General features: G+C 52.6%; 1 protein-coding gene across 1 annotated transcript; it reads left to right on the forward strand.

The window, feature by feature from the left end:
- Positions 1–10,828: 10,828 nt before the first annotated feature.
- ACCS (1-aminocyclopropane-1-carboxylate synthase homolog (inactive)) lies at positions 10,829–27,166 on the forward strand. Its single transcript, XM_037166101.2, has 15 exons — positions 10,829–11,213; positions 12,749–13,039; positions 15,734–15,793; positions 18,007–18,077; positions 19,245–19,314; positions 19,795–19,861; positions 21,381–21,478; positions 21,958–22,035; positions 22,758–22,858; positions 23,441–23,530; positions 24,793–24,838; positions 24,968–25,109; positions 26,330–26,472; positions 26,569–26,722; positions 26,868–27,166. Exons 2-15 carry the CDS (start codon positions 12,749–12,751, stop codon positions 26,963–26,965), a joined length of 1,509 nt encoding a protein of 502 aa, XP_037021996.2. The 5' UTR covers positions 10,829–11,213; the 3' UTR covers positions 26,966–27,166.
- Positions 27,167–27,395: the final 229 nt, after the last annotated feature.

A 27,395-nucleotide genomic window follows, 5' to 3' on the forward strand; every position in this document is an offset into this window, starting at 1 on the left:
GTTGAAGGGGTTCCCTGGGCTTTGAAGTATGGGTGACAAGCAGAGGTCGTGTCTGTAGAAATGAAACAAAATACTTTCTTTGTCTTCTAAGCAGGATGCTGAGTCCTGGGTATGGGGAGGGCAGGGTGGTTGGAAGAAACTCCTCGGTGATAAAAGAATCAGGAAGACCTTGGGGAAAAGCAAATAAAAAGAGCCCGGAAGAGACTGGCTTAACCGAGCCACAGGTCTGGCAAGGAGAACGGCTTATTCATATTTGAAGATGTATTGAATGCTGGCAGCATACTGAGTGCTGGGAGGAAGGGAGATGCTGCCACCAAAATGAATCTCAGCAGAGGACAGAGACGGAGGAGCCAGAGCCAAGGCATTGGCTGGAGTGGGGTGGGGGGAGGGACAGAACAGAAGGGCGAAGGGGGCAGCGAGCACCCTGGGTCATGGGCTTTAATCAAGCTTTCCCTGCAGACCCACTTTGCCTTAGAATATGGTCCTGGGTCTCTAGGGGAGTCTGATGAAAGCTGTGGACCTTCTCGTCCCTTTTACATGGAACCTGGAGGCAGGTAAGATTTGGGGTGGGATGAGAGGCCCACCCACAGGCACTCGAAGACACTGAGTGGCTGGTAAGGAGTGACATTCATCCCCTGGGTCGGTGGGGCATGGGTGGAGCTTGGCGCTGGTTTGGAGGAAAGTTTCCCAGGTGACTCTGAGGCAACCCTAGTTGAGAATGTCGTCCTGGGGCACCACAAACCTCAGACGAAGACTTTGGGCTTTCTGGGAGCAACGGGGATCTTTTGTAGCAATGAGAACGAGTAAATCCAAGCCAGGAACGTCCCTCCCAGGCAGATAGCCCGAGGTGTCAGGACTGGTTGGGCAGCCCCACGAGGCAGCCAGTCACTCACATACCAGCTCTGGAAGATCCTTACTGTCCTCCCATCATGCTCAGAGGAAAAGCCAAAGTCCTTCTCGAGGTTCCTCAAACTGTAGGAAAGCGTTTCCTCAGACACAGCCAACACACGTTCCCACCTGAGGCCTTGGCCCGCGGGTGCTGCGCCCGGAACTCTGTGCCCCAGAGGTGCCCAGGGGCTGCCCCTTCCCTTCTGGTGTGTCTCTGCCTCACTACCCTGTCTGTAGCGGCTTCCCTCTCGGTCTCAGTCCCTTACCCAGCATGGCAGCTCCACTTATATGGCTCCATTCATTTAATACATTGTCCCTTTTCTGTCACCTGTTTTCCCAAGTCAGAAGTTAGCAAGTAAGCAAAAAGCACCTACTTGACACCTACTTTATGCTCATCCCCTAAAGGCTAAATGCAGGTCCAAGCAAAGAGGGTGCTCTCCCTGCAAGTGCTCCACGATGCAGGTGAGGGCTGAGGTCAGAGGGCTGAGGTCAGAGAGCACGGAGACCCGCGGCCAGCTGCTCAGGACCTGGGAGGAGGGTGGAGCTCTGAAGGGCTGGAGTATGACACAGGCTTTGTGGAGGAGGGAGCACCTGCAGTCCCTTTGAACAACAGGACCCGCAGGGGAACCGGTTGGCAGAAGACTGTTCCTCGGAGGGTAACCAGGTGGCCACCCACCGGTGAGCTGACCTTTAGGTCGGCTAGAGGAAGAGGAGCTCAGTGGGCCAGAGTCACTGAACCCCAGCACCCTGGAATTCCTCTTCCACAGGCCCGCCACTCCAGGTCCCCTCATACAACCAGCAGACCAGGCTAGACTTACCAGGATTGTAAAGCTGTTCTTTCTGGGGCCCGGGAATCTGGGGAATGAACCCACAAGGCCCTGATTCAGTCATGGCTGCAGTTAGGCCAACAAAAGCACCATGAATGTAGACAAAGTTGAGGACATCTTGTTGGGCCCAGTTTCCTCATCTGAAAAATGGGGCCAAGGACACTTCTCTCACTGGATTGTTGGGAGACCCAGTGTGTGGAACTCAGGACCCATATCACAAAGAAAGCCCCATCATTACAGATTCTGGGCCCTGGCCATATGACGTGCACTGGCTGGGGTCCTGTCAAGTAGGCCCCTCCGAATCCCAGTTTCATCACTCTCTCTACTGAGGGGGGTCAGGGCACCATTTGCTGAATCCTCCCCCTCTTGCCCTCATATCTGTGCCTGCCAGGCTCCTCCCACCTAAGTGAATTTGCCTGTTGGCAAGTGGCTACTTAAAAACCCAGGGAGCAGAAATCCAGGGAATGAGGGTGATGCAAACTGGGGTGGTGAGAGCAGAGGGCCGCTGGGCCAGTGTCCCTGGGGGAGGAACTCTGCCTCCCTTTGGGCTTCCCCACTGCAAAGAACCCAAGGCCATGAAAGTTAAGCAAGGCAGATGCTGGACTTGGAGTCTAGCTTTGCCCTTGGAACGGAGAAGCCCAAATGAGCTGGGTTGGAAGGGGAGTGCAGGAGAGCACAACAGCGTTTGCCCAATCTGGAATCTACTTCCACTGGTGTTTTCTAGTTGTGCGGCAGTGCCCAAGGTCCTGTGTGTAAGACCCAGATGCTAGGAGGCCCCGAGAGTCCAGTGGTGGAGGTGAGTTATTACAAGATGTATCTCCTGAGCCTGGCCAGGTGCCCAGTCCTTTATTGGACACAGTGCTTGCGAAAGAGGCGCTAGCAACTCTAGAAGAGGGGCTGGGCCTTCCCCCGCCTTCCCTTGCTGTTCTCTCCCTGGCTTCCCTGAGTCGTCAGAAGTAGCCGCCCTGAGTTTTCCGAGCCAGGAGGGAAAATTAGGATTTAGCGACCCCTCTTGGCCAATCCATGTGGCAGCCGCTGCGCTGGGAAAGGTGCCACAGTTAAGAGAGCTTCCAGCTGAGGGAGCAGCGGGAACTGCAGGAGGTGGGGGAAACGAGGTGTCCCTCTGGGCAAACCTTCACTGCCGCAGCCTGGGTCTACCACAGATGGATTCCTTCACCCCCGTTTTCAGTGGCTCATTGGTTAGTTACTAACAATAATCAACAAACACTGACCAAGAAGCCCCTTTGGGCCTTGGAATGATGGCAGAACCTGAGAAGCCTGTGATCGAGAAGGGCAGCCAAAGCTCAGTTAATTGCATTGTGAAATAATTTGCTCGATTTTTTTGTTCATTTGCTTTTTCATTCATTCATTCATTCATTCACTCGGTCGTTCATAAACACTGAGCTCCCCAATAGCCAACATGGTTCTTTGCATTTGAGAAGCGGTAGTAAACAAAACGCTCTGAGACCCTTTCTCTCATGCAGTTTAGAAGGGGGACTGAAAATAAACTGTACGCATAATAAACAAGTGAAGTTGCAGTATGTTCAAAGGGGAAAGGTGCTATAAAAAAAAGAAAGGTAGAAGAGGGGAGGAGGGAGCTCAGTGCAGAGGGTGAAGCAGCCTGTGGAATTACGTAGGAGGTCACGGTGGGCCTCCAGGAGGGGGAGATTTGAGCAAAGACTTAAAGGAGGAGAGGGCGAGAGCCAAGCAGGTATCCGGGGCAGAGCAGTGCGGGCGACGGAGCCCAGCCAGAGGCAAGGCCCTGAGCGCTGCCCACCCAGTGCGCTGTATGCTGTGGGCAGTTCTGTAGGGCAGGCTCCTGGGCCCAGTCACAGGCCTCCTGAGTCAGAACCCTTAGTGGAGCCCGGGCATCTGCACTTTGCACCAGCACCCACTGAAGCTGGAGGACATCACAAGGCGGGGAGCCTGTGACCGCAGGCTGCTTGGGTCTTGCTTCTGTGTGTCAACCCCCAGGGAAGGCAGGACGGGAGCTGACCAAGTGAGACAGACAGCATTTTGGGGCAGTCCGACCTGCCCTATCATTTCATCATGTCCTCCCGTTTAGCCTTCACGTCACCCTCTGTGCAGTAGCTGTCACGTCCTCCCCGCTTTAACAAGGAGAATCTGAAGAGCGGAAAGGCCTGGTGGGTCTGTCAAGGACAGTCAGGTAGGGCCAGGGCACTGGGACCACTACGTGGCAATCCCTCCACGCTTCCTCGTCAAGTCGTCCCTCTGCCCTGGGCTAACCCACTTCAACCTGCTGTCCCATCAGGGCGTTCCCAGCCCTAGGGAAGGTCCGTTGCTCACTTGTGGCTGAACCGACGCTCACTTGTTCCAGGAGTTGTCAAGAGTTGGTAAGGTGTTCAAACCACCTGGCCATCTTGACTTTTTTTTTGGGGGGGGGGCTTTAAAAAGGAATTTGTTAGGTCTTATTCAGAATTTTTACTTTTTTTCAGACAGAAAGTTGATCTGAGTAGTCGGAAATTCTCACAGTATGTAGAGTCCCTGGTACATGAGAACTGGCAGGTCTCAGGCCCCACCTGGACACCCTGAGTTGGAGCCTGGCCATGAGGCCTCGCCATCTCCTCTCTGAAAAGCCCTCCACGTGATTCCAGTGGAGCTTCAAAGCTCGAGAGCCAAGTATCTAGCCGTGGCTATTGTAGCGAAAGTCTGAGGCAGCTGCCACAGTGAGCCGGTTGAAGGCGTTTACAAGAAGTGATACGAGGGTGGAGGGTGGGAAGACTTAGCATTGAATGTCTGCTGTAGCAAATGAGAAAATAGGCATAAGGAAAGCCGATGTTCTCAGCAGGACTTGGCAAACCTTGTCTGTCAAGAGCCAGTCAGCGAACACTGCAGGCCTTGCAGGCCCGTGGTCAGTGTCACAGCCATTCATCCTGCGTTGTTGTACCAAAGCGGCCACAGGCCGTACACAGACACTTGTGTTTGGATAAATGTGACTGCCTGTATTCCAATAAACCTAATTTTACAAAATGGGGTGACTGGCTGCATTGGGTTCTTGGGCAGTAGTTTGCTAACCACTCTTCTAGCAGAAAGGTATACAAGGTCTGTCTGGACAAAGTCCAGCCAGTGTTAATATAACCAGAACACTTTGCGCAACATCAATGTAACCTGGCAGCCAAGGAGAGTGGACTGGAATGCGCATGTGTGAACAGTGACAACTTCACTGTACTAGTCAGGGCAGTAGACACCACTGAGTGAGCATGTGTACTGTGTGGGTGTCACATTCAAATGACTGAGCAAGTAGAGCAACAAATCTGCATCAAATTTGCATTCAGCTTGAACATTCCTCTGTGGAAACCATTCAGATGATTCAGAAGGCTGCAGCCATGGGCAACTGGTGACTGGCATCTTCATCACAACACGACAACGAACCCGCTCATGCATCACATTTCGTGCAGAGTTTTTTAGCGAAACATCAAGTCACCCAGGTAACTCAGCCTCCTTACAGCCCAGATTTGGTGCCCTGAAACTTCTGGCTTTTCCCCCAAAATGAAATCACATTTGAGAGGGAACAGATCTCAGAATGTCAGTGAGATTCAGGAAAATATGACAGGGGCAGCTGACAGCAGTTGGGAGAACTACATGAAGCCCTCAGGTGCCTATTTTGGAGGGAACGGAGGCATCGTGGTCCCACGTACAAGGTTTCTTGTGCTTGTAGCCTCTTCTTCATAGCGCGCGGCTGGATCCTTCCTGGACAGACCTCGGATCTAGTCTTCCCTTCTTTCCTCTCTCCCTAACTCCTGCCCTCTGTCCTCCCCCCACTCTCTTTCTTTCTTTTGGTCCTTCCTTCTCCTTTGTTACAACAGCAGCTTCACTTTTTTTGCTCAGAACACTATAAAGCATGAACTGCTTTGGTTATAACACAGGCTAGAGAACTCAGAGTCTTTCCATTGAGTTTCCTCTTTTCCTCAAAGTAGGCCCCAAGGTTCTTTCTTCCTGAGAAAACTTTTTGATGCAAAAGCATGATGTTCCAGTGTCCAGGCTTAGGGACCCTTAGGCCTTAAATGAGGCCTCGTCCTTGAACGAGCAGGTAACTCTTTCTGAACCCGTTAGGGCCTACGACCAATTTGCGAGTGCCCAGAGCTCATCCTGGTAGCAGGTGGCTTGATGGTGGCCTAGTTGCCAACCCATTCACAGCATGGTTCTTCCTTTGTCTGCTTCTTTAGAGTACACCAGAAAGGACACAAGTATTGTTCCCCAAATGTTGTTTACATGAATGACTAACTTTTACAAAGCCTGAGCCCCAAAGCTTTAATCCCCCAGTAGGAGGGGTTGCCAGAGCAACAACTTAGTCTGCACAGAGGGCTGCTGTGGGTCTGGGGGCTGGGTGGTGTCTGGCAGGTGCTGACCGAGGGACCCTGGGCTGACAGCTTCGTCTCCCTGTGCTACCAGAGGCCGTTCTGACCGCCAGCCACTTCTATGCTGGCTTCACCTTTACTTCCCGCCTGCATTAGAAAGTTGAGCTGGTTTATGCCCACCTGCACAGTGAGGTCAGAAAGGGGTCCTCTTCCCTGCTCTGCTCACCTAGGTAGGCAATGAAACATTCTGGGGGCATTTGGAGGTTTAGGGATGGGGCAGGCATCCTCCCATGAAAGAGATGCCAGGGGCGGGTGGAGAAATCAGGGCAAAGAGGGCAGTGGGACTAGTGCCCTGGGTGTGAAGGCAAAGGGTCACTCAGGGTTGACAGGAAAGAGGGATCAAAGCTCAGGGGCTTTCCAGTGGGCGGTCCTCAGGCAGTGCCTGTGTTCCAGATCACAGAGGAACTTCGTCCATGACAGCGGACTGCAGACAGGTTGGGGAAAGCCCTGCTTGAGGCTTGGCTTAAGGTGAGGAGGGAGCCCCGTGTCAGGGTGGGCACTGCTGCCCCTGGACACTTCAGGGTCGAGACTCTGCTCCAACTTGCTCACCAACGCCGTGTGGGCTCCCTCTTCAGAAGAGGCCGTGTCCAGGGGCGTGTCCCCCGAGGAACACTCGCAGGGGCCATGCCCAGAGCTCCTTCTTACTCTGCCCTGTGGGCAGTATGGTGGTTGCTTTGAGATCCTGCCTGGTTAGGTGACCAACATGGTATATCCTGACTGATCCTTGGCTGAACTTGAAGTTGAAGAGAAGGATTTGTGTTCACTGGGCTGCATGTGGTTCTTTCAGGGGAGAAAGGCCAAAGGCCCTGTGCTCATCAACTCTCAAATCCTCTGGGAGACATCTCCCGGGACTCACTGAAGGAATACCTGGAATTTGCCAGCAGGTAGGAGTTCACTCTTTGAGACGAGATGAATTCATGGATAAGAAGTCAGAACCAGAAATAACTTACCCTAAATATTCCTACTGCCTACTGTACTCTGCAAAGTGATATACAACCAACTGAAATTGCAACACAGGAAGGTGTACCCACACCTCACTGCTTCGCCCAAGCTTTGCTGCCCCTTCCTTCCTAGACTCATCCCTGTGCGGACACCAACATAACGATCACCGTACAGCCAAATCCCTATTCAGCATCCCTACTGAGATGGGTTTATCTTTGTATTTGATACCCAATAATAAATTCCATATTCTTTTAAATTCCAGGCTGGTTTATTTCTTTCTCACTCTTCGTGATCACCTTTGGGAAGTATTAACATTTTTTGTCCTTTTTGATCGTCAATTCTAAGGCAGGTGACATAGGAAGAATACTGTCTGGAGCAGGCAAGACAGGAGGGAATAGAACAATCCCTGAGTGATGGACACAGTCTAGGCCTGGATGCAGGGTCCCGTGGGATTCTGACCTTCCACACGGTGGGCCAAACGGCAGAGTAGTGGGATAATCCCACATGTTCCTGCTTCCAAATACATGCTCCTTCCCGTCTCGCCTTTTCAAAAAGCTTTAAAAATGAACCCAGTGCCCAGCCTGGGGTCTTCATTTTTACCTCTAGTGTTTTCAGTTGTACTCACATTAGTGTCTCTGTCAAGCCCTTAGTTTCAGCCAGGCCCCGATGCTGTGAAATGGGCAGAGCAGCGACGACCATCATTTCATAGGCGATGAGAGAGATTCCGGCACTGACTGATGCTGTTGGTCAGTCGCTGGGGCCTCGGACCATCCTCTCTCTTTAGGGTCTGGGTTGGGTGGTTATTGTCCTCAATGACAGTCTTTTTTTTTTTTTTCTTTCAACAAAAGTATAACAAGTCCTGATTTTTCAAGGTTTTTTACTCTACGCGTTTCTTTAGAAATTGACTATGGCTTAATAAAAACAGAAAGGAATTCATTGGATGAACGACTTCATGGGCTCAGAAGACAAGGTAAAGGTGGAAACCAGAGATGCTCTTGGAATCTTTGAATATTGGTTATTAGGGCTATAAACATTTAAAATTGTTATCCTGATGAATTGATCACTTTATTATGAAATGTCTTTAATTTTTGGTAATTCTTTTTATTTTGTCTTTTTTTTCCTAAGATTTTATTTTATTTTTAGAGAGAGGAAAAGGGAGGAAGAAAGAGAGGGAGAGAAACATCAATGTATACTTGCCTCTTGTGTGCCCCCTGCTGGGGACCTGGCCTGCAACCCAGGCATGTGTCCTGACTGGGAATCGAACTGGTGACCATGTGGTTCGCAAGCCGGTGCTCAATCCACTTGAGCCACACCAGCCCGGGCCCATGTCTTTTTCATTTTTTCCCTTGATTTGTACACTGGAATGCATGAAATGTGCCATCTTAACCATTTTCAGTGCGCAGTTCAGGGGTATTAAATACATGCACATCACCACCATCCATCCCCATGATTCTTTCCATCTTGTAACCCTGAACGTCTATCCCTACGAAGTAACTCCCCATCACCCTCTTCCTTCAGCCGCTGGCAACTGCCATGCTGCCTGGCCTCTACGGTTGTGACCACTCTGGACACCTCATGTAGAATCAGTGTTTGTCTTTGTTTTTGATGGGCTTATCTCACTCAGCGCAGTGTCCTCAGAGTTCACCCATGTTGTAGCATGTCAGAACGTCCTCCCTCTTTATGGCTGAACAACATTATGTTGTACATGTATACAACATTTTGCTTGTCCGCTCCTGTGGTGAAGGACACTTGGAGTTGCTTCCACATTTTAACTGTTGAGTAACGCCGCTGTGAACGTGGTGTGCGAATGTCCCTGAGACCCTGCCTTCAGTTATTTCGGGAATACACCCGGAAGTAAGGTGGCTGGGTAATGCGGCAATTCTGTTTTTAAATTTCTGGAGGAACCTCCACACCGTTTTCCACGGCGGCCGCACTGTCGGCATTCCCACCAGCAGTGCACTTGGGTTCCAACTTCTCTACATTCTTGCCAACACTTGTTTTCTGGGCTTCTTTTTGCAATAGTAGCTATCTTCTCATGGTTTTTGTTTGTGTAAAATATTTTTCTCCAACTTCACTTTTAACCATTTGGCCTTTTTTTAACACGTCCCCTACAAACACCATATACTTGCACCTTGGTGTCTGATGCAGTCCGATCTCTCACTGGTCCCGAGTCATCCTATTTAATGTATTATTAACGTGGTTGCATTTGAGGCAACTATCCTTTCCAATTGTGTCATGTGCTCTTGACTCATTTTTCCCTTCCTGCTTGCTTTCTTTCAGATGGAGCACTATTTAGTACTCATTTTATTGCTTTTTTTGGGCTTTTTAGCTATACCTTTTGATTTTTTTAAAAAAATCAGTTTGTTCTCTCTCCTTCTCTGTGTGTATATAATTTCTAATGCCCTCAGTGAGAAGTCCACAGTCCTTACCAGGGTTTGTTTACGAAGACTCGTGACCTGACCCCTGCTTGTATCTCCAGCCTTTCTCCCAAACCCGGGGAGTTCCAAAGGTATTGGACTTGTACTGTTTATTCATGTTCTACACTGACCCTACCCTTCAAGGCCCTATTAAAATGTTCCTTCTGCTCCAGCAGCCCACCGTCCAGCTAGCTAACTGGGACTCATCCTTCAGAACTCAAGCATCACTTTGTAAGAGTTTAGGGGGAATGCATGTGTGTGCAGTCTGTGAGGGTAGGGTTAAGTCTCTGTCTGCTGGATGCTGCCAGGGCACTTAACAACCCTTTCTTAAGAGTTACCACGTTTGTGTGTCTGCCTTCCCAATCAACTCTGCAGGTCGGCTCTTTGATTTGCTCGTAACTGTATCCCAGCACTTTGCAGGGCTCTGGCACAGAACAGGCATCCAGTAAGACTATTTATCTGCATTAAACAGAGTGCCATGGCTTGGATAGTGAGAACTGCCTTATTTTACAGAAGAAAACACAGGGGACTGAAAGAGTGGTGTGAGCTGCGGGAGATCACAATGTTAGTTACTGGCAAGGCGGAGGGGAAGACAAAGGGAGTGGTCAGAAGACAGCCAGTCCTCCCAGCCACACTTGTATTGGGGGAACCTGCTGCTGTCCTCTCCTGGGGAAAGGAGACTTCAGCTGAAGGCTCTGGGCATGCCTGGGTCCTGGGTAGTCTCAAACTCACAACAAAGCCCCAGAATATGTAGGGTCCATGGTGAATTTCAACAAATGTTACAAAGAATGAAAGGGGTTGAAATTACACGCTCCTGTGTAAAACTCTCCTAGGGGAAGGGTGTTTTAAGGACGCCCTCACCTTAATTCCAGAAAGGCTTCTCCATGGGCCACAAGGCATACCGTTGCCAAGAAACCTCCGTGGCTCCTGTCGGCTCAACACCGAGGTACTAAACCAGGAGACAGAGGGAGGCGCCCCCAAGAGCCAGGGGATGGAGGACCAGAGGCAGGAGGAGGCGACCCTGCACTCAGGCTACAGAGGGCAGAGATGGCAGTAGGAGACCCCTTCCTTGCTAAGGTTTGGGCCCCGGGCCCGGGGCTGTTCCCCTTCTTCTCCCTCTCCTCCGACCTGGGCGTTCACCGGGATCAGAGAGGGTCGGGGAAGCCACCTTCTCAGATCCGGAGGTACCTCGTACGTACACCCAGAGGGCTGGGCCCCGAGAGAGGAACTGCGTCCTCACCGGCTGGTGAAGCCCTGGCAGCGTGTCCGTTTCCCGAGGAACCCTAGTCCGGTGCCCAGGGGCGGGTCCTCTGCGCGCAGAGCGTGGGGGGCGTGTCCGCGCAGAGGAATCCCCCAGGCAGACCCGCCCACTGAGTACCAGCGTGGCGCGGCTCCTCCTGCCGGGCCAGGTCCGTGAGGTCCCCGTGGAGCGCACAGGTAGCCCCCTCCCCTGGTGACGGGCTCTACAACTGCAAAAGTCTGTCCTTCCGTCCTGAAGCTCTGTGCGCGGACCACACTCCCCCCTCCTGGGACCTGGAGCAGTCCTTCGGAGGGTCCGCCGCGCTGCAGAGGCCCTCAAGCTTTCCTGTCCCTCCACTGTGGGGTCTGAGACTTGGTCGTGCTCCCGGTTAAGCGGTGGCCTCGCCTAGCCAGCCTTTGGCACCCGCCCCACGCCTTGCAGCACAGCCCAGAGAGGGTGTGGGGCGTCCCAGGCCTGCCAGCCCAGCCCTTCCGCAGGACCGCGCTCGGGAGGGACCGAGGTGAGCCAAGGGGAGCCCGGCCAATGGGGGAGGACCCCAGAGAAGACTTCGTGGAGCACAATTTAGCGGGGACCCCTCATCATTTCCTGTGTTCCCCATTATTTGGTGTGTGGGGCTTGTCCATTAGCACTGGGAAAATCAACGGAAGAGTTACATTACACCGAACGTTGGCCATCAGCCAGAATTTAAGCGCTTTTGTCTACATTAACTCATGTAATGTATATATATATCCTCATTGCTACTATGTGAAGTATTGGGTTGGCCAAAAAAGTCCGTTTAGTTTTTTTCAGTAAAATAAGACACATTTTAAAATTTCCACTAATAGCTTTATTGATTTGGGTATTTTCAGTATGTGGGCTATCTCCTGCTCTTGACCTCTAGTGGGTAGAGGCCAGGGGTAATGCTAAACACCTTCCAGTGCATAAGACAGCCCCACAGCAAAGAATTATTTCACCAAAATGTCAGTAGTACCAAGAAACTTTGCAAAGCACTTTTAACATGTTCGATCAGTAACAGCACCTTCTCCTTACACTGCACACATCTTTTTTTTTTTGGCCTTTCTGTTGCATTTTTACCTTTCTTGAAATAATAAAGCATAATGTTCCAAAAATGTTGCATATCTTTCCATTTTCAACATTAAAATGGCTGTACTAAAATTCACCAATTTTGATAAGATTTTTTAAAAAGATTAACACTGATATGACAGCTGTCACAATACAATCTAACAAAATTTTTTCAAATGAAGTTAAAGACGACTAAGAACTCCTAGAGCCATTGTAGGGAAGAAAACGAAACACACTTTTTGGCCAACCAAATAGTTACTGTTATACCCACTGTGCAGATTAAAAAACTGTTTTAGAAAGTGGAGTAGCTCCCATCTGCTCACAGAATGAGACCACCCAATCCAGGCCCCACATGTGGCACCCCACTGAGAAGGAAGAGGGGCCCTGGAGCTCTGCTAGGTTCCTATACTTGCTGAGATCCCCACTAACATGCCCTTCAGTCTCCCCCCAAGGTCTGCTTCAGACCACCAACACTCCCATCCCACTGTTTACCCCTATTTACACAAGCCCCGTCCCCCCGCATTGCTCTCCTTGTTGCTGGCCCTGTGCCTGGTTGGGCTGTGGTCTCACACTCCCTGCACCCCTAGACTCCAGGCTCTTTTTGCGTTAAGTCAGAACGGTGTAACCTGGATTTTTTGAAACTGAGGTCAGCAAAAATGAGAAAAGACCAATAGTGATGCCCTAGGCTGCAGAATGAAACCCACAAAAGTAAAATGAACTAAAGCAGCTACACAGTAAAGTTGTGTAAAAGGAAGAACAGACCTTGGCACTGAATACACCCTTAACAGAATTGAGTTACAGAGATTGCACTCGTGGTCCCAGTGGTCAGGGACACAGGGCACAGTCAGGGCATAGACGTGAAGAAGAGGCAGGCAGAGAAAGGGCGAGGCCCCATGCCACCCAGTTCATTTCCGGTGCTTGGTCCTACAGAAAGCCCTTGATCAGGCATCAGGTGCTCTTGTCTTTCTGCAGATGTTCACGGTCCCTGAGAAGGAATCCAGGCCGCTTACCACCTGTGTGGGCCCAGCCTCCACAGGTGGCCTGGACAGTAACTGCGGGGATGGTCTGGAAAGAGAATGCCCCAGCACATCAGACCAGAAGCCCCGGGAGCTCTATGGAGTGGGCCACCCCACCGCCAAGTTCTCCTCTGATAGCTCCTATCTGTCCTCAAGAGGGAGAGTCGTTAAATGGTTCTGGGACTCCGCCGAGGAGGGCTACAGGACCTACCACATGGACGAGTACGATGAGGAGGAGAACCCCAATGTGAGTGAAGCCCTAGCCCCCACCGGGCCCCAGGGAAGGACTGCAGGGGGGACACCCTGCCTCGAACAACAGGGCAGCAGCCGGCTTGCTTTGGTCATGTTGGACTTAGGATGCTCTGACCTCCAAAAGTCCCCTGACGTAGCCCAGGGAGGCCCCAGTTTATTACCTGGGTGAGAACGTGGTCCAGTTGTAATGAAAGGCCGTTGATTTGTGAGGGAGGGATTTAAGAACCGTGGGACGCTCTGATGTGGATTCTGACCCCTAGACCTTCAACTCTCAGCTTCAGAGCTGGGACAGAGCTAAGGTTTGGTCACAACTGTTTTACTCATGGCTGTGTATTCTTGAGTGGACTGCTTAACCTCTTTGAACTTCAGTTCATCTGAAATAAAATAATGACACCTGTTCTCTGTAACATCCCCAGGGAAATGAGAGCAGCTATGTGCGGTTGTTAGCACAGTGCCCCCGCACGGGCACTCTGTAATTGGTAGCTGCCGTTATTATTAATGTTATCTGTCCTGGCTTTTATAAGTCATTATCAATAATCCCTTCAGAGGGTGCAGAGCTGTCACGAATAACCCTTTGATAATCTTTATTTGTTGAACACCTTCCAGGTGCTGTGCACTATTCTAGATGCCAAGGTTGTAGGAGTGAACAAAAATTAAGCTTCTGCCCTTGTGAAGTTTAGTATAGTGGAGGCAGTAAATATATATGTGTGGGGGTGGGTGGGTGTGGGTGTATACATGTATGTGTGTATGCATACATATATACATATATAGTGATGAATGCTGTAGAGAAAAATGAAGCTGGGGAAAGAGAATAAAGAACAATGAGGTGGGCTGGGAACGTTGCTATTTTAGGTGAGATGTTCCCGAAAGAGCACTTTAACGAGGTGACATCTGAGCGGAGACCTGAACAAAGTGAGGGTTTGTGTTGGTTGTCCGTTGCTGTCTAACAAATCTGTTCGAACCTCAGTGGTTAAAACAGACGCCTCCCAGTCGCTGAGGTTCAGGAGTCGGGTGATTGCTGAGGCTGCCGGTCTCCCGTGAAGCCGAAGTGAGGCTGGGGCTTCAGTCCCACCTCCGCGGGGGTTGGGGGAAAGATCCACATTCGAACTCGCTTGTAAGCTTGTTGGCAGGACTGAGTCCCTCGCCTGACGAGCTTCTCCGCGGAGCTGCCTCATGACATGCCCCAGATGGAAAACCAGACTCTTTATAACTGAATCTTGGTGGAGACATCCTGTCACTTCCGCATGTTCGGCTCGTTAGAAGCAGGTCTCTCGGTCCGGCCCACACTCATAGAGAAGGGAACACACAGAGGTGTGACCGCCAGGAGGTGGGGATCCCTGGTGGCCATCGTGGACGCTGCCTGTCTCAGGGGACGGTTGGTGCAGAGCCCCAGGGTGGAACTGGGCTGGCTGAGCTCAAGAGAAAGCTGAGGGGTCAAGGGGTCGCTGGCTGGAGACTGGCGTGAGGGCAGAAAGGCCCTGGTGCAGGGGTGGTAACAGATCCCGGAGGGCCCCGTAGGACACAGTGAGGATTCTGATTTTAGACAAAGTGGGATGGAAAGTGTTCAAGGGAAGAGCAGTACATACGCTCTGATTTCAGTTTTTGCAAAGATGACTTAGACTTGGACTGCTGTGTGGGATTAGATGGGGGGGCAGTGGGAGCAAAAACACAAGTGGGGAAGCTTTTGCAATAATGTCGACAAGAAAGAGGTGCTTTCTATTTATCATAATCACAGCTCATTCAAGCTCTGCTTTCTCATCTTCCCTTTTTCAGTATTCCCACCCCCACCCCCACCCAGTAGCTCAGAGGTCAGGAGTTATAGTGCGTAAGTCTCTCTGGGGACTCTACAAGGGACAGCTTGGGCTGTGACTTCCCCCTCCCTCTCCTATGAGAATAATGTCGGATGGGGTGGGGATCAAGGCCTTGTGTGAAGTTCCCTGAGTCTCCCAAGGGCCCTTTCTACTGGCACTGGGATATTTTTTTTCTTTTTCTTTCTTTTTTCTCTTTATTTATTGATTTTAGAGAGAGAGAGGGGGAGAGGAAGGGAGGGGGGAGAGAGAGAGAGAGAGAAACATCGATTTATTGTTCCACTTATTTATGCATTAGTTGATTCTTGTATTTGCCCTCACCAGGGATCGGACCCACAACCTTTGTGTATGGGGACGACACTCTGATGAACTGAACTCCCTGGCCAAGGCCATCACTGAGCTCTTCTTGATCTACACCCTTGTTTCTCTTCCTACTTTGTATGTTCTTCCATCTTATCAATGTGGATGAGTCCTGCTGAGCCCCTTGAGGGGTACAGTGATCTCTGGGCATGGGTCCAGCCTGCAGGGGCCTTGCCATCTGTGGGGGAGGCAAAGCATGTTCCGCAGTCCCTGTGACCTGGGGCTGAAACTGACCAGTGCTCTAAAGGGGGACAGATAAAGAGCTTTAGGGCTCAGAAGAAGAAAAGGTCCCATCCAGGTGGCATTTGGGTAAGGCTTTCTGGAGGAGATGGCATGTGAACAGAGCTTTAGAAGTGGGGGGTTGGGGTCAGGGTGCAGAGTGGAGGGTGCGGCCCAAACCAAGTCAAGGAAGGGCGGTCGGAAGGGCAGGATGGCGGAGAGCTCCCACTCTGCTGCTTCCCTGACCTTCCATTGGCCGCCGTCCGCCATGCTCACTTTGCCTCTGCTCCTGTCCTCTGCAGGGCATCATTAACTTGGGCACCAGTGAGAACAAGCTCTGCCTTGACCTTCTGTCCAGGCGGGTAAGTCCTAGTGCACCTCTGGGTGCATCGCCAGCTCTCAGGGCCTGTCTCCTCTCCGACTCCCCAGAATGCTTCTCCCGCAAGAGCCTGCTGCTTGCCTGAGGGACCTTGGCCTGGGAGTCAGGAGTCCAGGTTTTACTTTCTATGTGGTCTCGGGCAATTTACTTCCCCTACTCAAATCTTGCTTCTTTAAAAAAAAAAATTTATTTCTTTTTAGAGAGAGGGGAAGGGAGGTAGAAAGAGAGGGAGAGAAACATCAGTGTGAGAGAGAAGCATCTATCAGCTGCCTCTTGTCCATGCTCCAACTGGGTAACAAACCCACAGCCCAGGCACGTGCTCTGGCTGCAAATCGAACCGGTGACCTTTTGCTTTGTGGGATGATGCTCAACCCACTGAGCCACGCTGGTTAGGGTGTGATCCTGTTTCTTTATTTTTCCAGGCTCCTCCCCTCACTCAGACTCTCCTCTTAGCTGGGTCCCTGCCCTCAGGGGAAACACTCAGTGGTGACCGTGTGGTCAGTGGTGAACAACTGGCTCTGTGGGGGGTGGTGCTGCTTTGTAGCTTTTGCCGATTCCCATAGTGTAAATACCCCCACCACTGCCGGTTTCAAGCTACCAATGTGACATTGTTGCACAGAGAATTGGGAAAAGAAGTGTGGCGGCACACACACACATACACACACACACGTGCGTGCACACACACAGGGAGGGGCAGAAGTAGGTTTGCAGTTGTGAGCATATAACAGTTTATTCTTACATTGTGACTTATTACTTATTGTATTATTCTTCATACGAACAACTGTAAACCTGCTTTTGCTCCACCCTGTGCGGTGCTGTCCTTCCTAGAAACAGACAGAAATAATCTCAAGAGCACAGTTAATAGTAAAATGTAGTGACAATCAGGAGCAATGTTGAGCATTGACTACCTTTGTTTTTAATACAATTCCCTTATATAATTTACATGTAATTTGTATAATTTAAATTCTGAAATGGCTGTTTTGAACACAGCTTGCAAAATTTCCAGAAGTTTAATAATCAGATTTCTTGAGCCGGTGCCAGCCATCTCCAGTGAACATGCCTGATTAATGTGTGTCCCGAGGCTGAGGAGGCAGAGTTCGGATTGTAGTGGGAGCGATGCTTAATTCAAAGGGACATGTGTCCAAAGGGGACAAATTCAAGCCCCAAGGGGAGAGGGAGCTCGTGTGGGGAGTTGCACTTGAAAGGCATCTTCTTCCCAAAGCCAGCTCCTTCCCATCCAAGGCGCTCTGCACCCCCAACAGAAATAAAATGTGAGCCACGTGTATACTTTTAAAGAATCTATTAAGTAAAAAGAGACTGGCGAAATTCATTTCAATAATACACTTTATTTATCTGAATACATTTAAAATGTGCCCATTTCAGCATGTCATTGATGAAAAACTTGTCCATGAGGTGTTTTGCACAGTTTTTTTCAGATCAAGTCTTTAACATCTGATGTTTCCCAATTCAGACTACCTATATTCCAGGTGCTCAAGAACCATATATGGCTAGTGACTTCCGTACTGGGCAGTGCAGCTCCAAGGGATGAAGGGGAAAAGGAAGGGCTAGAGTTACATCCGGTGGCCGATTCCCTTTCTTCACTGGTCCCACTGCCCAAGGACCCTGCCTTTCCTTGGCACCGTGTGGGGGATGCTCGGGCATCACCAAGCCAGCACCTGGTCAGGGTGGGCATGGGCTAGAAATGGCCACATTTTCCAAAGCGTGAGGTCAAACTGAGCCTGCAGGAAGGCTGTGGCCTGAGTCCCTCCAGAATTTGGAGCCAAGACCAAGGCAAAGGCCTCCAGTGCCGGGACCTCTTCTTTCACCCCCGGGAGGAGCTGGGTAGCACGGTCTCCCAGCACGGCCTCTGCAGAGCCACCCCTCTGGTCTCTTCAGGTGGCAGTGTTGAAAGAAGGACACTGGACTAGAAGTCAGAAAGTCTAGGCTTTTTCTCATATCTGCCACTCACTAGCTCTGTGACCTTGACTGAGTCATCTCACTTCTTTTTAGCCTCAGTTTCCTCCTCAGCAAAATGGGCATGAAAGTGCTGCCCCTCTCCCAGTGTCTTTGGTGGGCAGACCAGGCCCTTGGCTGGAGAGACCCTGCTGCTGTTGTGGGGATGCAGGCAGGGAAGCCGACCAGCCCTGCCCCTGAGGGTGTGTGCCCCTCAGCCTGCTCTTCCTTCTCTGTCCCCAGCTGAGTCAGAGTGACATGCTGCAAGTGGAGCCGTCTTTGCTGCAGTATGCCGACTGGAGGGGACATCTGTTGTGAGTAGTTGTCATAGGCCTGTGGTTCTCCACCGCAGGGTGCTTTCGCTCCCTGTGGGACATATGGCCATGTAGACATTTTTGGTTGTCATAACTGGGGAGCGGGTGCTACTGACATTTAGTGGGTAGAGACGAGAGATGTTGCTAAGCCTCCCACAAGGCCCAGGATGGCGCATACAACAGAAAGTTATCTGGCCCCAAATGTCCACAGTAGCAGGTCGAGAAAGCCTGCCTTAGGCTAAGGGCCTACTTGGCCCCAGAGACCTGGCAGGTGACCACGGGCTCTCCCGGAGCACGTGCAGGGCCCGGTGCCTCCTGCGGTGCCCCCAGCTCAGGAGCTCCCTAGCTCGGTTTCCCCGGCTCTGAGGCATGGGGTGGGGGGGGGCTCGTACGAGGACTCTTCGACCCCACATTCTCAGTAGTATTAGAGGAGCCAGAATCAGTTTCAGGGGAGCTGGCCTGGCCTTCGTCCTGCCGGTGAGATGGGAGATGGTGAGTAACACTCGTACTGACTGAGCACTTACGAGGGGCCAGGTGCTGCCCTAGGGCTCAGAGACTGAGCACGACTGAGACCCAGAGTGGTCCCGAAGCACCTGTTCCTATGGTTACTGGGAGGGCGGGCGCTTCCATCAGACCACTGGGCTTGGGTGTGGACTCTGCCACTGATTAGCAAGTGACCTAATTCCTTCGAGTCTCAGTGTTTTTGTCTCTACAATGGGAATGATGATAATAGTTGCATCATAGGGTTGTTATGAAGATTAGTGAGTAAAATTCTCCAAATAACAGCTGCATAAGGTCAACGCTTAAAAAATATCAGCAATAATAACTATGATAATAGTCACTGTTATAATAGTAATGCCTGTGATTATTATTAGCTGGATGGACATAGGGAGTGTGGCTGATCGTGTGCCTGCCACCTGCTGATTCAGGGGGTGGGCTGTCCTAGACCTGCAGAGGGGCACAGTTTGGATGCCTGCAGGGAGAATTGGGGGTCGGGGGAGAGGTGGGCACTGAGGAATGGACACAGATGCTGATTGCACTTCCCTGTGGGAAACGTGGGGGGCGATGGCAGCTGCCTGAGGACTCACCAGAGGGACTTTGGGGTGGACTGTGGGTCAAAGACCCTCCGACAAGCGCTGCCTGTCCGTCTGTCTGTCTTGTCTGCAGCCTCCGGGAGGAAGTGGCTAGGTTCCTGTCTTTCTACTGCAAGAGCCCCACACCCCTTAAACCGGAGAGTGTGAGTAGCCCCTTCCCTCTGCTCCTCCCTGCTTTCCTGCTCCTCTCCCCCGGCTCTCGGCTGGCCAGGGTAAGCTCGGTTGGGGTCTGCCGTTCCCTTTGTTTTGCTTTGTTTCCGAGGGGAATTAGGACTCCCCTTCCTTTTGCCCCCTCCTCAGAGTTTTGGTATGATTTCTGCCCCACCTGGTCCTGGGGTCCCTCATTGTCCCCATACCCTTGGGCAAGACGCTGAGTGAGCAGCTCCCTCTTCCTTGCCCAGCTGACTTAGAGCAGGATGCCCACAATTAAGCCACACAAGTGAACTTGGCTATTAGTCAGGAGGGGCCTTTGGGGACCTCCTGTGGCTTTGCTGCGACAGAGCCCGAAGGGCTCACTCCGTTGTACCCTGGCTCTCCCTCTGGGCCACCCAGGGACAGGGGCCGCAGGTTCTCGGTCCCTCCTTAACAGACTTATCTTTGTCCCCTGGCCGTGTCCCCTTCAGGTGGTCGTCCTGAATGGCTGTGCCTCTCTCTTCTCTGCTCTGGCCATGGTGCTGTGTGAGGCCGGGGGTAAGTGGCCCGCTTAACACTGGGAGCTGCCCTGTGCCTGCAGTGTCCCCAGCTGCCTGCCTTCAAAGGCTGCATCAGGATGCTTTCAGCCATAACAGACTACTGTACTACTGGGGGCTTAAATAAGTGGCTTGACAAGGCCCCAGGGGTCAACAGTTCCAGGGGAAGTCAACATGATGCCAGGGTTCTAAGAGCCACAGTCATACTGAGAACACGTTGACCATGGTCATGGTCAGGGGTTGTTGGTTGCCAGGAACGGAGGCCCACTCATGCTAATATAGTGAGTGATGATAACAGTAGTAATGTTTATTGACCACATACTACATTCCAGGCACTGGCTAAAGGCTTTATGCATAGTCTACCATGTGACCCCACAACGACCCCTGTGAGGTGGGTTCTGTGGTTGGCCGGGCAGCAGATGAGGAGGTGAGGGCACAAAGCATAAGTAACTTGCTAAAATCACACAGAGAGGTAGTAACCAGAATTTGAACTGTAACAGGGAGATTCCTAACCAGGATATAATAGGCAATTAGACAATTTTTCTGCCCATTCTAGAACATCAAGAATGAGATCAGCGGAGTACAGACATGCATCGCAGTCCCCATTCCCTGCCCCAGCCACCCTGCGCCCCCTTGCTTTTTATGCAGACCTTTGTCTGGACTTTCCTCTGGTCCTGCGCCGCCCGGGGTGCTGGCCCAGCTCTCAGTCCTCGTGGCTTTTCCATTCAAGTACAACTTCCCCACTCACAGTGTCTGTGCTCTTGGAGCAAAATCTTGAGAGAGAGAACATGATGGATTGCTGGCAATCGAGTGAATTGGTTCCCTGGGATCATTTATCTATGTCTGGTCCAGTCCTTGTGGCTGGGGAGGGGACCCATAGACAAAGGCCGGCCCTTTCGGCTCTGCATTGGAGTAGAGCTTACGGTCACCTCCCGAAGCCCCACCCACAGCAGGAATCCCTGCGTGACATCCTCTCCTCACAAAATGGCCTCAGCCTTTTGTTTGAATGCCCTCAAAAGTGGAGAATCCAATCCTCCTGAAGCAGCATTTTACACCTCCGGGCAGTTCTACACGGGGACAAGATTTCCCATTGGTTCGGTCCAGATCGTCACCCTGCAGCTTTGACTTGCAGGCTGAGTCTGCTTAGAGTGGCTCCCGCATGTTGAGTGTCTCTGTGGGGTCCTCTGAGCTTCAGTTTCCTCATTGTTAAAGTTAGGATGACGATAGTACTTATTCCACAGAGTGATTATGAGGATCTAGTGAGATGAAGTGCAAATAGATGTTTGGCACAGTTCCCAGTGCGTAGTAAGTGCTCAATGAACATTAGCTGGTGATTATTAGAAAAGGGACTACTCTCAGTGGATCCAAGTTCAAGAAAGTGTGTTGGAAGTTGGGGCAGGGAGCGTGCCCTAGGTGTTCCCCAGAATCACTGAAGGCTTGAAGAGGCCCGGGGCCAGTGGACATGGGGTCTGTGAGCTCCAGCCAGAGGGTGACAGACCCTGGCCCACTCCTGCCCCCAGAGGCTTTCCTGATCCCTGCCCCTTACTACGGAGCCATCACGCAACACGTCTATCTCTACAGCAATGTCCGACTGGTCTATGTCTATCTGGACAGTGAGGTAAGATTTCCTGCTGGCCAAGACTTTCCTGCATCCAGATGTGAGGGTGGACATGGGTGGAAGTCCCTGCCGAGGGCTCACGGGTTATGGCTGAAAGGACAGTGGAGGCTTCTGTTGCCCGTGGCCAGTGCCTGGGTTCCCTGGGGCTCCACTCGTTGACCTCTGAGATCCCTGGAATCGCCGAGGGCAGCCCCAGGGGACCACACCAAAATGCGGGGTGAGGATGGGGCAGAGCAGACTTCAACGTGGAAGTCCCTGGCCCCCAGTCAGAGGACCCCTGGGGCCTCTTCCTGAAACCTAATAGCAATGAGGGTGTCTCTGATGTGGGGGGGGGGTAGGGATGGGGGATGGTGGGGGGGGCAGTGAGCCCACCTAAATTTTTCCAAAGACTCTTCTAAGGATGCTGGAGATGATGGGTAGGAGAGCCCCCAGGAGTTTGGGGTGGGGGTCACTGAATTTGTTTGTGGATCTTTTTGCAGGTCACTGGGCTGGACACACGCCCCTTCCAGCTCTCAGTGGAGAAGCTGGAGATAGCCCTGCAAGGAGCTAATTCTGAGGTCTGGGGATGGAATCAAATCCAAGGCTGGGAGTGGGGGTTCTGAGCAGGGCACGGACCCCTCTTCCTGTGGCTGGTCTACTGCCTGGTTGGGTTGGCGCTCTGTGCTGAGGACGGGCACAGGCATGGACCAGTGGGGGTCAAGCAGGAGTTTGTCCCCGCAGGGTCTTCCCACCAGAGCAAGGCTCTGAGACCTCGGTGTACAAATAACCGGCCAAGGTGGCTTCATCACAAACACTACCCCCACTTTGCCTGGCTCTGATTCAGCAGGCCGGGTGTGCAGCTCACAAGTCTGCAGTTGAGCAACCTCCCGGCCACCTGAGGAGCTGGTCCCCTCACTCTGGGGGGATCCGAGGCCTCCCGGAGAAAGGCAGAGAGCAGTAATTCTCCAGTGGTTCCTAATTTTTTTTACCATGATCATGAAAGCTGTACATGTTCACTGTGGGAATTTTAACAGTGCCACCCACATCATTCTACCAACACAGGCCACCCTGCCAGCGTTCGGACGCATTTCCCTCGAGGCTTTGCTCTCTGCATTTGTTCTCTTTCGTAGCTGGCGTGATGCTGCCAAGTTCTCCGCCTTGCTTGCTTCACGTTGGGTGGCGAACACGGTCCCATCACAGTCCCTGGGAGCCTTCCCCACAACCAGCCCCACCCCGTGGGACCCTGTGGCTCTGGCCTTTGCACGGAGCTAAGGGTCTGCTGCCCCACTGGTGGTTTTAGGGTGTGAAGGTCAAAGGCCTCATCCTCATCAACCCCCAGAACCCTCTGGGTGATATCTACTCCCCAGAAGAGCTGCGAGAGTACCTGGAGTTTGCCAAGAGGTGAGGCACCTCACACTCGCCCGGTCCTTTGGTGGACGGGGGTTCTAGCAAAGGCTTTGGGGAAGGTCCTTCTACCCTCTTTTCTCCACCGAGGCTTCCACCTGCTGGCGCCTCCTGGCAGTGGGGTGGGCAAGTAGCTAGTTCTTTCTCTCCCTCTCTACAACAACAGCTATTATTTACTGCACGGGCTGGGGCCCAGGCACCTGCTGAGCACTTCATGGGCTCTCTCACCTAACCCTTCCAACAACCGTTTGGTCCAGCTACCGTTATTACGCTGTTTACTGAGCCTAAGAGTGAGGGGTCGAGCCGCACCGACTCTGGTCTGTTCCTATTTAACTGTCTTGCACTAACTGTCCTTCCTCCATGTGTGTGTGGGGGGCAGTGCCTGAGGGCTCCGCCTCCCCCCACAGGGCTTCAAAAGCCCCACTGTCATCTGCTTTGTGCGTGTGGCGTCCTGGGTGTTTGAAATTTGGTCACCCTGGGCTGGACCCGGTCCCTCTGGATTTCTGACTTACTGCTCCCCCACCCTGGGGGATGCACGTGACCTGTAAACCAAGCTGTCTTCCCTGCCGCCGGCCCCAGGCACCAGCTGCACGTGGTGGTGGACGAGGTCTACATGCTGTCCGTGTTTGACGAGGCGGTCGGTTACCGCAGTGTCCTGAGCCTGGAAAGGTGAGGCTGCTACATCAGAGTGGACTCTCCCTCTGCCTGACCCCTGCCCTGGCCCCCTGCCCTGGCCTCCATGGCTCAGCCACAGCACATGGCCAGCCCCAGAGTGTTTCCTCTTCCATCCAACTGATCCCTTTGTCCTCAGAGCCCCTGATGAGAACAGGGAGACGGGGACTGGAGGATGGGGCTGGGTCAGTGGTTTTCAGATGGTTCTGTGAGGCTTCTGAGAGCCCCCTCCAAGGAGGGGCTTTAGGATTCCTTGAGGGAGGGCTGCATGGGTGGGAAACTGGCCTCTGTTGTTTCATTCATCCCCTGAGTAGCTCCAGCTTCATTCATTCACTCACTCACTCATCCATTCATCCATTCAGCAAATATTCTGGGCTTCCTTGAATGTGCCATGCGCTTCTGGCGCTTTGGGCTTTTTCATTAGATTTTGTGTGAGCCAAGTGTTTGTGGCTGAAACACCTGTGGGAACACCTGGAACGGACCATCTGTTAAGTCTGTAAACCTGACATTCAGGAGCCCGACAGTTCCCGACATCCGTCCAGACCTCGCAGCCCTGCTAAGTCCTTTCCCTCTGCAAGTCTTCCAGAGCTTGGCCGAGGTCGTGGGCCCGGGCTGTTCCTCCCCTCCATTTGTGGGTTAGAAAAGTGATGCACAGAGAAACGGTGGCTCGTCCTCCACTCTGTAGCGGACACACGCAAGGTGCTGGCGATGCAACCGTGAACAAGAAACACGTGGGCCCTGTCTATGGAGAACTTTATTTCCAGCCAGAAAAATAAATTTAGCAGCTAAATACACAGCTGATCATTTGATTAAGTGCTACAAGGAGAAAAGCCTGGGGAGCCGTGAGAGGATCAGCTTGGGGTACCCCCTAGGCTTGGTTAGGGGTCTCTTTGAGGAAGCGACACTATAGCTGTGCCTGAGATCGGGGGTGGCAGACACTTCAGCTTTACGGGCCATGTGGTCTTTCATTCCGCTCCGCATCATGGCACCGAAGCGGCACAGTGTGTACACCAATGAGTGTGGCCGTGTTCCGATCAGACTTGCACTGAAATAGGCAGCAGGCAGACTTGGCCTGCAGGCTGGTGTTTGCCGGCCCCCTGCCCTAAAAGATGCATGGGACTTGGTGATTCAAGAGACGGAAGCAGGGTTTGACCCAGAATCCCATTCATCCACCCACCTCCTTCTGTGTCCAACCGAACGTGTGAGTGTGCTGCCCTCGGCTGCGTGCTGCCCCCCGACCCGCACTGTGCTCTCTGCAGGCTGCCTGACCCCCAGAGGACCCATGTGATGTGGGCCGCCAGCAAGGTGGGTTCCTGGCTGGCCTTGGGGTGTGAGGGAGGCGGGAAGGCAGGGAGGTGGGCAGAGCCGACTGTCTCCGGGGAGGGCTGGCCATGGCCTAGGGAAAATGGACCTTTTTGTACCCTTCTCCTGCAGGACTTTGGGATGTCCGGGCTCCGCTTCGGCACGCTCTACACAGAAAACCAGGATGTGGCCACTGCGGTGGCTTCCCTCTGCCGCTACCACGGCCTCAGTGGCTTGGTCCAGCACCAGATGGCACAGCTGCTCCGGGACCATGGTGACTGTCTGGGCCGGGCCACCTGAGGATGGGGGTGGGGCTGTGGTCAGTGTGGGACCAGCCAGGGATCATGGATGTTCTGTGCATGGGAAGAACTCGGGGTGGTGTTGGAGAGTGCCAGCTGTGGGTTCACACCCTGTTGGATCGCTTCCCGGCTCCACGGCACATTCCTTCTCCTCCTCGAGCCTCAGTTTCCTCATCTGTAAAGCAGGATCACAGTGGTCACTGTCTTATCGGGTTAGTCGGTGTGATTTGTCATTCAATCAGAAAGGTGCCCGGCATGTAGTAGGCACTCGGTCAGTGTGAACTCACTATTGTTAGCTGTGAGCCCTTGAGCACAGAAGCTACTAATGGAAAAATGTTGTGATGGAAGTTTCCACATGGATCTGTTCTGTTCCCTGGTTCGGATCGCGAGTCTAGGTGGCAAAAGGACCTGTAATCGCCCCCCTTGATCGCCCCTGCTGGATGTTCTCCACACGTCACCCCCTTTGTCTCTCCCCAGAATCCTAGGACGCATGTATTCCTGCATTTCCCCCGTGGTTTTATAGATGAAAAAACGGGGACCAGACACTGTGTATCTGCTGTAATAGCTAAACTTTTAAAAATAGTGGGAGCGTCAGATGCCAGTGAGGATGCAGACAGCGGGGTGCTCCTGCCGTGCTGGTGGGAACGTAAGACGGAGCAGCCTCTGGGGAAAGCAGGGGGCAGTCGCTCATGAAGCTAAATACCAACGGCCCAGCGACGCTGCTCCTAGGTAGTTCCCATTATGGTCACACAAAAAAGCTCCATGTGAAGGTGTGTAGCTGCGCTCTTCATCGTCCCCCGAACTGGAAACAACCCAGGTGTCTCCACAGATGGACAGAGAGACAAGTGGTGGTCCATCCCCATGGGGCCAGGGGGCAGCGCCCCTCTGCAATAAAATCCACGACAGCTCACCTTAAGCTCAAAGGCATTAGGCTGAGTGGAAGGAGCCAGTGTCGGAAGATGACATCACTGTGCGATGCCACTTTTATGACACCCTGGAAAAGTGACAGGGAACAGGGCCGAGTGCTTTAACCCCCATTCTGAATATTCCCATCTCCCCTAATTGGCCAGCTGCGGGGAGGGGCTCCCCCGGTTTGGGCAGCTGGTGGCCTTCTTCTTTTCAGCATTTTAGGCCCACAGGACAGATTGGGGGCTTGACGGCAGATTTACTGCTGGCTCCTCTTTCACCCAAACAGACTGGATCAACCAGGTGTACCTGCCGCAGAACCATGCCCAGCTCAGGGCTGCTCACGCCTATGTCTCTGGGGAGCTCCGGGCCCTGGGGGTCCCCTTCCTGAACCGGGGGGCCGGCTTCTTCATCTGGGCCGACTTCAGGAAGGTAGTTTGGGGGCAGGGGTGGGGATTGAAGCCTCCCTCCAGCAGGTGAGGAGCAGGGACGTGTTCTCTGCATCCTGAGCCCCTTCCCTCCTCCCAGTACATGCCCGAGGCCACCTTTGAGGAGGAAATGCTGCTCTGGCACCGCTTTTTGGACAACAAGGTGCTGCTGTCCTTCGGCAAGGCCTTCCAGTGCAAAGAGCCCGGGTGGTTCCGCCTGGTCTTCTCCGACAAAGCCCACCGGCTTCGCCTGGGTAAGCAGTCTGCCCTCCCAGCCCCTCCTAACCGCAGCCTCCCTCTGCCGTCCTTCTCGCCCCACTTGTGGTCCCAGCAACCCCAGCTTGTTCCTCCCCACCCACCCGCATCAGTGTTGACAGGGCCCTCACTTCACCTTCCCAGGGATGCAGAGGGTTCAGCAGGTGCTTAAGGGCACATTCCAGGTGGCAGAAGACCGCCCTTCCTGTGAGACCCAGGAGCCCCGGGGCCAGCACAGGTGAGCTGGTCACTGCCTTGTGGCTGCTACTGCCAACCCGGGGTGTTTAAGGATGCAAAGAGCGACCATGGCTGAGCTGTTTGCTGGGGAGATAGCCTGGCCCTTGAAGAAGAACCGTTCCTTGCCTCTTTGTGGCAGTGGGAGACTCCTTAAGTTGTGTTCGACCTGGTCTGTCCCCTGCCCCCTCCCCCCTCTATTAAACAAAACTGGGAGAAACTAGAAGCCTCTGTTGTGAGTAATTTGTAGAGGGGAGCAGGTGACAGCCCCTCACCCCCTGCGGATGTGCAAAGACAACAAACGACCTGGACCTTCTCTTTAGCAGCACTTTCATTCTTCCCCTTTGTTGCCAGGGAAACAAGTCAAAGGAATACCGCCCAGAAGAGAGGATATGCCCCCAAATGAAAAAGAGGGATAATTTCCAAACTATAAGGAGA

This window comes from Artibeus jamaicensis, unplaced genomic scaffold (assembly GCF_021234435.1).
Source record: "Artibeus jamaicensis isolate MK-2021 breed Jamaican fruit bat unplaced genomic scaffold, CSHL_Jam_final contig_797, whole genome shotgun sequence".
In the NCBI taxonomy this organism is placed as follows: domain Eukaryota; kingdom Metazoa; phylum Chordata; class Mammalia; order Chiroptera; family Phyllostomidae; genus Artibeus; species Artibeus jamaicensis.

Coding starts and splice junctions, on each gene's coding strand:
- ACCS (XM_037166101.2), top strand. CDS start 12,749: ATGTTCACGGTCCCTGAGAAGGAATCCAGGCCGCTTACCACCTGTGTG. Junction 15,794..18,006: donor TTGACCTTCTGTCCAGGCGG/GTAAGTCCTAGT, acceptor CTCTGTCCCCAG/CTGAGTCAGAGTGACATGCT. Junction 22,859..23,440: donor TACCTGGAGTTTGCCAAGAG/GTGAGGCACCTC, acceptor CGCCGGCCCCAG/GCACCAGCTGCACGTGGTGG.